This window comes from Lampris incognitus, chromosome 11, assembly GCF_029633865.1.
Source record: "Lampris incognitus isolate fLamInc1 chromosome 11, fLamInc1.hap2, whole genome shotgun sequence".
NCBI lineage: Eukaryota > Metazoa > Chordata > Actinopteri > Lampriformes > Lampridae > Lampris > Lampris incognitus.
This window is the reverse complement of record NC_079221.1, coordinates 35,646,129-35,657,213: the sequence shown is the minus strand read 5'-3', so window position 1 is coordinate 35,657,213 and position 11,085 is coordinate 35,646,129. Positions and strand designations below refer to the sequence as shown.

The window sequence follows — 11,085 nt, the reverse complement described above, 5'->3', positions numbered from 1 at the left end:
TACTAATTAAAACTAACAATAACCATGTTTGCTATTTCAAAACGGGGTTTATTTTGACCGTACACACCCTTATTGCGCCATCCTACAGTTCATGCCCGACTAGTTTCGGGCCATTGTATTGTACAACATATCCAAGTGGTCGGGGCCGCTTCACATCTGGAAAACCTTAAGCATCGTGTATTACACAAAGGGGTTTTTCTACGGAAGAACTGCTCTGCCAGGGGTAAAACTCCGAGTTGAGCAACGCCGTGTAACGCTGGAGACTGCAGGAGAGCTGGCGCACTCGCGCCTGTGTGCGTATGCGTGCGCGCGCGCGCGCGTGTGTGAGCGGTGACGTTTGTCTATATAAGAGCGTTTCCAGATGACGGGGCCCTGCACTGTGAACGTATAACATCTGCTCTACACGGAGGAGACCAAGGATGCGCGTCCTCGCTCTTCTGTGGACCATCGGGCTTCTGTTGAAAGAGACGCGAGCCTGGGGATACAAGAACGGCATATTTCACAACTCGATATGGCTGGGTAAATTAATTTTGTTGTCCGTGTCGTCGTTTCTGCCTGTCTTACATACACCGTTACGCTATATCGTCGGCGCTGATTGTTCGTCGTCCTTTACAAAGTTTAACCATGCGCTTTTTTTCTTTTCTTTTAGCGTCTGCGGGTCCTACGTTTGCGCAACATTTTGGAAGTGATAATGCCAATATAACCTGTTGGTAGTGAATCTGGTCTGTTGTTAGCTACAAATGTAACCCGGTACATTTTACTAATTACCCAGTAAATATACCAACAATATCAAACTTGGAAGTTTGGCCATCTTCTCCAGTATTCACTGCGGTGCATAATGACGCGAACCTATTGCTGTCATTCTTAGGAGACTGCTGAGAACCTGAGCAGCAACCAGAGTAGTACTGTAAGACACCGTGGGACAAATGTGCAGTTGTAAATTTACTATGCTGCTAACTAGATTGATTACAATTGGAGAGCCAGCTGTTGCTAGACTGTATTCAAACCTGTGGTAGAGACTAAGCATCCAATGCAAAGTAGTTCCACAGTTTCATTTTGGATTACTTCATGTCCTTCCACCACCAATCAAATGTTTTCTCAAATTATCAGACTGCGTTTAAGACAATTACATCAGCATGTAATTAGAATGGTTATTGTTGGGGTTGTATCGTTGTTTTTGCCATTAATCCTAAATGTCTTTTCCCCCTTCAAACATGCCTTTTCTTTTTCATCTCATTGTTTTTATCCACTGTCTCATTGTTGTGTGTTGCAGTCACACCTATAGATGCCATGTTGCATTCAGACTATGATCTGGTAACGCGTTATTAGTTAGGCCCATTCCATAACCCTGTATAAGATGGGATTTATTTTGTTTCAAATAAACTGATAGCGTTAATCTAATATTCCACTGTCCCTCGTCAAAATGGGAAAAAAATTTCAAGAACAATGATGTGAATGAGCATGGATCACTCCACAAGAGCTCAGGACTTGTATAGAGGACCCTCCCCGCTGCAAGGAGTCTGGGTCCCCGTGGGAGGAAAGACGTGTTTATCACTGGCCCGAGTGCTGAATGAGCCCAGTGTGTAAACATGGGCAAATGACTTCATGGCCGCCTTTCCAACTGCATAGGCCAAACGTAGACGTCTTCACTAACTTCAAACCTTGAAATCCTTCGAATCGTGACCGCTCAACAAAGACTTAGATGGGGGGGAAAAACGTGTTAGCGCCACAGCTTCCAGCCTGTCATTCTCCAAGTTAACTGCTGTCCATCTACCTAAAGTATACAATGAGCCTCTGACACACTTTACAGACCTATGGTTTGTCAGTTCACGAAATGCCGTTTCCCCCAGCCCACAGCAGTACAACACAAAGACAAAAACACAGCCAAAAACTACAAGAACACACATATCTTAATTAATTCATATATCCAAACTAAACAAAAAAAATCACTGTCCAAGAGAATGAACACCAGTCAGGATGACTGTTGGAACTGCCGGTCTGCATGGGCTAGCAGTTAGCCTAGCCTGCCCCGCTTCCGCGTCCTGTCAGACCGCCCTCGGTGTTTCCTCCTCGGGGGCAGCTCCAAGCAGGGGCCATGGTCCCTGGACCCACCGGACACCACCACCAGAGGCGACAGTGAATTCCAAATAATTGAATCACACATGCTAATAACAGGATAATATTCCATAATGCCAATGCCAATGCCAATGGCTTACCCATCAGTGCATGATAATATGTCAGCCTTTTCCCCTCTATCACATGTTGTTAAGGCCAGCCAACTGTGAGGTGAAGTATGGAAAAATGTGCTGTGCAGATTCAGCAATTTTCCATTGCGGTTCTTGAAATATTTACATTGACTATTCCAGGAACTAACTGACATGAAAAGAACGCAACAAATGCATGTAAACCAGAAACTATATAGGCTGAAAGACAGTTGGCTCCTGTGCTCGTAAGGCAGCAGAACTAACTAGTGAAAAATCACTTCAAAGGAAACAGTTAACAAAATCAAAATATTGACTGGAGGCTAATTTGAAGTGCCCTCCTCCAACTCTTGCAGAGTCATGCATGCGTAATACCAAAACAGGATCAGCAGAAAACTCCCCATTGAGAGGACTAGGGATATGACCACTGCCAAATTGGACAGAAATGTTCAACAGTTTGCCATTCTTCCCTATCCAAGCACAACATGCTAGTTGATAGATGTGTTTTGGTATTGCACTCAGCTCAGCATCCATTTCGTCCTTTAAACCTACCTCCCACATTCTCACTGACTGGCCTTTGGTCTTTTGGGCAGGTTTACCGAACCTTGTAAAAAGAAATAAAGCCTTCCGAATGTGTATCAGCTTGCTGAGATACACATCTTTGTGGTTGCCGCACACTAAAAAGCACAACACGGGCCATCAGTGCTCCACTTGTTATAGTGTTTGCACTGTTTACTGAAAAGTGTTTTCTGCCTTCTGTGTTTGACAGAGCAAGCAGCTGGAGTGTACCACAGGGAATCACGCAAAGGGAGATACCAGCTGACTTATAAAGAGGCCAAGGCTGTCTGCAAGTTTGAAGGAGGAAAGTTGGCCACCTACAAACAACTGGAGGCTGCACGTCAAATAGGTCTGCAGTGACTACAGTGTATACACACAAACCTCATGCATGCATGTGGATGCACGTGCAAAATCACTTGTTTAAAAGAAATGCATGTTTGGAAAAATATACAGACTGTTATGACTCTCGTAACACATGCCACCTCAAGTTATAATTCTAGTAACGCCCCCAAGTTTGCAGATGAAAGGCTGATATCAATCTATTGGTGTAGTCTCACAGTTTGGGTTGTCTCATACAACCCAGCCATTTGAAAAGGTTGTATGTTCTTTATTTACCCTGCCTTATTCTCATGAAATGAATCAGTCATCGGATTCCCATTTCCCCCGACAGTTTTCTCTACCATGTGTGTTCAGATCCCTCACAGCGTGGAAAGGATGTCACTGTGAGGTGACATGATCAGGAAAACATCATGCAACCCGGTGGAATGATTTTAAGATCTGTTCAGAAGGTCAAGGTTATGGTGATGCAGTGGGTGACCAGACCCACAGGTGTCTGGCCTTTTGCTGCAGCACAACTCCATGTCAAATGTCAAGTGGTCCCACCAGCATAGTAAATGTCTGTTAAGACCTTCTTCAGCGGGTAACACTACTGTTCCCATGGCAAAAAGACTGAATCCAGTCTCAGGCAGCAATAACACCCCACCCACCCCCCAATAACACCCTCCCCCCCCCCACACACACACACACACACACACACTACGCCCCTGTCATTGCTTACAGCTGAGTCTCCCCTTGGCGGTCTTCATAGGAGGTCCTCCTTTCATCACAGCTCTCCGCGCTGTGGTCTGCTGATTGTGACTGGAAGCTCTCAGATACACATGAGTTCACTATAGAGCATGTGTTCCCAAAACAAGTCTGATCCCCTTCCTCTACCCAAAAAAAAAACAACCTTTGCAACCAAATTCCCTCAAACATCACCCAGCAACCCTCTTAATCTGCCATCTGAGTTTGTGGTTTTCCTGTTAAAAGAAAAGATCCGAGGTAGTCAAGAGACTAAACAAGTTCACAACACATGAGATTGCTATCAGGGGCTTTATTTCATATTGTTATGGCACACAATTAACCTAATCTGTGTTTACCGCTGTTGCTCATTTTCCAGGTTTTCACGTGTGCGCGGCTGGCTGGTTTGACAAAGGGCGTGTCGGCTACCCCATTGTAAAAGCTGGTGCCAACTGCGGCTTTGGTAAAGTCGGCATCGTCGACTATGGGTACAGGCTAAACAAAAGCGAGAGATGGGACGTGTACTGCTACAACCCAGACTGTGAGTATACGTTTACAGCCAATGATTAATGGTGGTTATGACAATTCATGGCTGGGGCTTTTTACGGTTCATGAGTGTACGTGATGACGTGATCATGGTCGAGTCAGACAGACAGTAATGGTAGTCCTGCTGGATTGAGGTTAGGACACATGCTGAGGACGGCCAATAAGTGTAGCTCTCCACAGGGCTGCTAAGGGCGTTATTGCCCTCCTGATCTCACCCAACTTAAATTCAGCACCACAACTTAAAGTTACTTAACGGTTGGTTGCTCTGATGGCCGAGCGGAATAACCCGCCGTTCTTGCAACCCGCTCGTCATGTGGCTGGGATAGGTTCGTATCCCACACTCGACATGGCCAGAGCGTCCACGGGGTAAGGCATTCATTAGGCCACCCTTACACGAGGGACAGAGGGTGTAGATCGATGTAGTGTTCGGGAACTTGTCGCTCTCCAGCGACCCCTGTGGCCCATCCGGGCGCCTGCAGCCAAGCAACCGAAAGCATTCTCCCTACGTCTCCTTCGCAACGTGAAGGTAATGCAATCCATTGCGAGGCTTCAGCGTGTAAAATAGCGAGAGCAGCCGACACGAGTTTGAAGGAAGCTGGTGTTACAACTGTCTCCTTCCTGTGGAAACGTGAGCCAGGGGAGTTATTCGACAAGAGTTCCGGCCATATGCCACTGGATGGGATAAGGGGAAAAACTAGAAATACATTTATTTTTCAAAAAGTTACTTAACTTAAGGACTGTGAAAAGAAAGTTTTCTGGTCTCAACAATGAAGATATATGCTGAGACCAGACCAGCAGACAGGGCTTTTTTTTGTTGTTGCTCTCTTCTACATTTAAAAGCACAATCTCAGTTTCACCCATTGAGTTATCAGCATCAGGCCAAGAATAAACATGGAGGAAGTAAAAGCATGGGCAAGGAGTCAGTGAGTAAGACCACTGGGGAGGCCTGCTGATATCTGAGAGCAGGGTGGAGTGATGGGTGATAAAGCGTGTTGGTAGTCACTACTGGATGATTCACTCAATTCTTGTAAATGTCGAGGAACAATAATTTGGTCTGAGCTTTGATTCATTTAGCAAAAACGTACCCCATCCAGCCCCATTGACACTGCATCTATTCCACATGGAAAGCACATTTACATTCTTGTCCCTTAAATTTAATTTGAAACACATTCAAAAGCATTATGCTGCGTATCAACACCCACCTAATTGGCCTGTGAAACTTTCAGGTTGTTGAGTAAACTTTCAAAGTGGCTTTCAGCAATTTTATTTCAAAACACTTTTTATAATATTTGGTCAAACTCATTCTACATCCTGACAGCCATCAAGTAAAGTGAGGAAAAACATCTGGTCTGTGCAGCCGCCCTGGGCGCTGTAAAAGACAAGATTTTCTCTGTACGCACTCCTTATCAACCAATCAGGATGGTCCTTTGCAAGCCGGCATCTCCATTGGTCCCTACGTGCTGTCAATCAGTTTGCACGTTCATGAGAGTCTCTTACTAAGGCAGAAGCACGTGTGTGTGTGTGTGTGTGGGGGGGGGGTGTTCCTTATCCGAATCAAGGGGACTAAGTATATGGGGTGTCATCCATCATTGTTAACTGTATCTACCTGTTCCTCACAGTGGGAGTGTAAAGCTCTCTGAGACTGTTAGGGCTATGCATGTAAACTTGACTTAATGCAAATGTTACATGACCACATTTGCATAAAACATCTCAGCAAGTCGTTGCTTATGCAGACATTTCATGTTTTGAATTTTAAGTGTATCTCACATCTAGGAAAATGTAAAGTCATATATAATCCTTGACTTGAGGTGGACTGTGCTATGGATATCGCTGGTATGGCCTGCATGCCTCTCTTCTTTTACCATTTCTCTTGTGTAGTTTTTTTTTAATGTATTGTATGTGTTTTACCATGTGAAATCTTGACCAGGACTCCCTGGAAGATGAGATCTTGTAGCTCAATGGGACCTTCCTGGCTAAATAAAGGTTTTGAGTCTGATCACACCATTGACAAGATATTAGGAAGCGCCATAATACTGTTGGTACCATTGTTTCTATTAGCACTATGCTACATAGATACATGTTTTCTGGTTTACAACCCCTGAAAAGTGCAGATTTTATGTAAAAACTGACACGTTTCTACTAGTAAGTTCAGTTATTTTCAAATGTTCTTCAGCTTGATGTCTTTCATTAAGGTTTCTTTTGTTGCTCTGCTCTTTCTATTTGTTCCTTGTTGCAGCTCTGCAAACTGTCTCATTGAACTGATGAGTTAAAATGACTGAAATTAACCCAGTGTTTGATATAAAGATGCCATATGGTTTGAATTATGCACAAAATGTTCTTCATTCAAGAAAAGATGTAAAACAGCAACTAATTATATCCTCCACAATGATTGTAGAGAGGAAAAACCTTATATTGTCACTGTTACCAGCCTTCACATTTGTTCTTGATTCCCTTTATCCAGTCAAAGGACTTCTTTCTCCGTTCCCCAAATGATCCCGAGCTCACATGCAAGAGACATCTTCACACAGTCAGCGGGCTTATGAGCAGCAACTTTTAGGTTTATCAATACGTTTGTTGGCAACGACTAACCATGTGGTCGTTTCTCATCCATCCGACAGCCAAGGAGTGTGGCGGGGTGCTGACAGACCAGCAAAGGACCATTCAGTCCCCTGGGTTTCCAGAGGAGTACCAGGATGAGCAAATCTGCTACTGGCACATCCGTGTACGCTACGGCCAGAGGCTGCGCCTGCATTTCCTGGAGTTTGATGTGGAGGACGACACAGCATGTTTGTCTGACTACCTGGAGGTCTACGACAGCTACGATGACATCTCGGGCTTTGTTGGGAGGTGAGGTTCATCAATAGGATAGAAAGACTAGAATAGAATAGACATGAATTAATGTTGCCCTGAATACTGTAAGCTTGACTGCAACAGCCTCCCGACATTTTGGCTGAGTCCTTTGACCGTTGTGAATTTGTTGCTTTGCTCGTAGGTTCTGTGGCGATTATTTACCAGATGACATTACTAGCACAGGTAAGTTGTCATCATAGTCATCAATACTTCAGTGGTGATGCCGTTGCCCCCATAACCCTGCTTCAGATGAATTTTGTGCAAGAATAAGAGAGGGAACCACAAGTTTTATTGTTTCAGATACACACATGATGTCTGCTGCTGGTAAAAGTCACAGCTGCAGTTGAATGAATCTGGGATCGATTTGGATGTTCTGCTATAGCCTACTAAAAAAATAAACCAGGAAAGATTATTATCATGGCACAATGATTAGTGAGCCATAGTGGACTGTGAAAAATACAAAATTGATGACAATGGGCATCTGGGTAGCGTAGCAGTCTGTTCCTTTGCCTACCAACATGGGGATCGGCAGTTCGAATCCCCATGTTACCTCTAGCATGGTCAGGCGTCTCTACAGACACAATTGGCTGTGTCTCCGGATGGAAAGCCGGATGTGGATATGTGTCCTGGTTGCTGCACTAGCACCTCCTCTGGTCGGTCGGGGTGCCTATTCGGGGGGAGGGGGAACTGGGGGAAATAGCGTGATCCTCCCACGCGCTACGTCCCCCTGGTGAAACTCTTCACTGTCCGGTGAAAAGAAGAGGCTGGCATCTCCACATGTATTGGAGGGGGCATGTGGTAGTCTGCAGCCCTTCCCGGATCAGCGGGGGGTGGAGCAGTGACCGGGACGGCTTGGAAGAGTGGGGTAATTGGCCAAGTACAATTGGGGAGAAAAAGGGCAGGGTCGCGGGGATGCCGGCACCTATCCCAGCAGTCACTGGGTGACAGATGGGACGACACCCTGGACAGGCCGCCAGTCCATCACAGGGCTTTAATTTGATGACAATGACATTAAATTGATGGGGGGAAAAAAGAAGAAAAGAGAAATACCTTTTCCTTCTTGCTTATTTTTCTCCTATAGGAAATGTGATGACGTTAAAGTTTCTCTCTGATGCCTCTGTGACGGCCGGGGGATTCCAGCTACAATACATCGCCTTTAATGCCTCTCTCTTCTCACAGAACGACACCAACTGTTGCACTTAACCAATGGTTTGACTCTATTTCACTCATTTTACTGTCTATAAAGTTCTTCTCTCACTTTTATCGTTGATGCTGCTTCATAGTTGATAGAATGGATAATATTACAATTAATAAAGGTTACACCATTGTGTTCAAATTCATGAATCATATTTTTACCTCGTGTTGTCTTCACTGCTTTTGAGTTTGCAGAGCAAATATCTGACATGTTTACACTGACAGGCTGCGATCTACTTTGCAAACATTAACATGACATATGGTTGGACTAAACTGGTGCCTCACTGTGAAGTCCTCAATATTCCAAAGCACATTTTGAAGAAAACCATTATACATTTTAAAATGGATAAATTAACCATGACATATACTTGTGCTACTGTTGCATCAACAAGGCCTGCATGAAACTGACTGTAATTGATATCCTGAGACTTGACTTAAACAGGGGTTGGTTGTACAATTGTGGATGATTATTTGAGAAAATGTAGATGCTCTAGAAATATTCATTCACAGGAGTTTAATACTGCAAAATTAATATTACGACTGGTGGTGTAGGTTGTTTCTTCACAAAAGTTAAGGGCATATTTGTATTTATGAATGAACATGTTCAATATTCAATAAAAGATTTGAATGTTTGTAAGGAAATGTCACTCATACATTTCAGCAAGAGTGTTTTACATTTATAGTGTCTTAAGGTCGAGACAAAAAAAGCTCATATTAGATAAGTAAGGGAGAAAGAGTGCGTGTGTGTGTGTGCATATGATCACACAATGCAACATGTAGAAGACAGTCTTTCAGCGACACAATTACATTACATTACAGTCATTTAGCCGACGCTTTTATCCAAAGCGACTTATACAATAAGTTCATTTAACGTAGGAAATCAGGAGAACTACTAGTCATCAGAGGTCATAAGTGCATCTAAACAAGCATCTAAGAGCAAAACCAGTGCTAAAGTGAAAGTGCAAGAAACAGATTTTTTTTTTTATGAGTGAATACAATAAGTGCTAAGAACAAGTATCAGGGTAGTAGTCCTTGAAGAGGTGAGTTTTCAACCTGCGCCAAAAGATGGGCAGCGACTCCGCTGGCCTGACATCAGTGGGGAGTTCATTCCACCACTGTGGGGCCAGGACAGAAAAGAGCTGTGACCGGGTCGATCGGCAGCAAGGGCCTCTGAGCGACGGGGAAACCAGGCGTCCCGAGGCAGCAGAGCGAAGTGGTCGGGCGGGGGTGTAGAGCTTGACCATGGCCTGGAGATAGGAAGGCACTGTTCCTTTCACTGCCCTGTAGGCTAGCACCAGAGTCTTAAACTGGATGCGAGCAGCTACTGCAAGCCAGTGTAGGGACATGAGAAGGGGAGTTGGGTGGGAGAACTTAGGGCGGTTGAACACCAGACGAGCTGCAGCTTTCTGAACAAGCTCCAGAGGTTTGATGGCCGACGCTGGGGCACCAGCAAGGAGGTAGTTGCCATAGTCCAGCCAGGAGATGACCAGAGCCTGGATGAGCACCTGTGCCATCTCGTCGGTGAGGAATGGGCTAATCCTCCTGAGGTTATAGAGGAGAAATCTGCAGGAGCAATCAACCGATGCAACGTTTGCAGCAAACGACAGTTGGTCGTCCAGGATCACACCCAGATTCCTCACAGTCCGATTTGGTGTCACCACGGTGTTGTCAATGGTGATGGCCAGGTCTCGGTGTGGGCAACCTTTCCCCGGGAGGAACATCAGGTCTGTCTTGTCCAGATTGAGCTTCAGGTGGTGTGTCGCCATCCACTCCGAGATGTCAGTCAAGCACGCAGCAATGCGTGTCTCTACTTGTGTGTCAGAGGGAGGAAAGGATAAGATCAGCTGGGTGTCATCGGCATAACAATGGTAAGAGAAGTCATGTGAGCGAATAACAGAACCCAGGGATGTTGTGTACAGGGAGAAAAGGAGAGGACCCAGAACCGAACCCTGTGGAACGCCTGTAGTCAGTCTGCGAGGCTCCGACACAGATCCCCTCCATGTCACCTGGTAGGAGCGACCTGTCAGGTAAGTTGCAAACATTGAGAGTGCAGAGCCTGTGACACCCAGCCCCTCGAGGGTAGAGAGGAGGATCTGGTGGTTCACTGTGTCGAACGCAGCTGACATGTCCAGGAGTATCAAGACAGAGGAGAGAGAGTTTGCTCTCGCAGAGTGCAGCGATTCTGTCACTGCAAGGAGGGTCATCTCTGTAGAGTGACCCACCCTGAACCCAGACTGGTTGGGGTTCAGGAGGCTGTTCTGGTGGAGGTACAAAGAAAGTTGGTTAAAGACAGCACGTTCGAAAGTTTTGGATAGAAAGGGTAGAAGGGAAACTGGTCTGTAGTTTTTGACATCAGAGGGGTTAAGTGATGGTTTCTTGAGAAGGGGGTTGACTCTAGCAGTCTTGAAAGCAGATGGAAAGCATCCTGCCTGGAGGGAGGTGTTGATGAGGTGGGTTAGATAGGGAAGGAGTTCAGGTGCTATAGACTGAAGAAGAGGGGAGGGGACCGGGTCAAGGGAGCATGTGGTGGGGCGACTGGATATGATGAGGTTTAGAACCTCGTCGGGGGAGAGGGGAACGAGGTGGGATAGGGTGGGATGTGGAGAGGTGAAGGAGGTTGCAGAGGGTGGGATAGTGCAAGCAGCACTAATGGGGTGGTGAGAAAAGGAGGATCTGA

The 11,085-nt window shown here is 45.5% G+C and overlaps 1 protein-coding gene across 1 annotated transcript; it reads left to right on the top strand.

The window, feature by feature from the left end:
• Positions 1 to 353: 353 nt before the first annotated feature.
• On the top strand, positions 354 to 8,563 carry tnfaip6 (tumor necrosis factor, alpha-induced protein 6). The gene is made up of 6 exons (XM_056289991.1): positions 354 to 519; positions 2,971 to 3,108; positions 4,198 to 4,359; positions 6,983 to 7,211; positions 7,357 to 7,397; positions 8,296 to 8,563. Exons 1-6 carry the CDS (start codon positions 420 to 422, stop codon positions 8,415 to 8,417), a joined length of 792 nt encoding a protein of 263 aa, XP_056145966.1. The 5' UTR covers positions 354 to 419; the 3' UTR covers positions 8,418 to 8,563.
• The last annotated feature ends 2,522 nt before the right edge of the window (positions 8,564 to 11,085 follow it).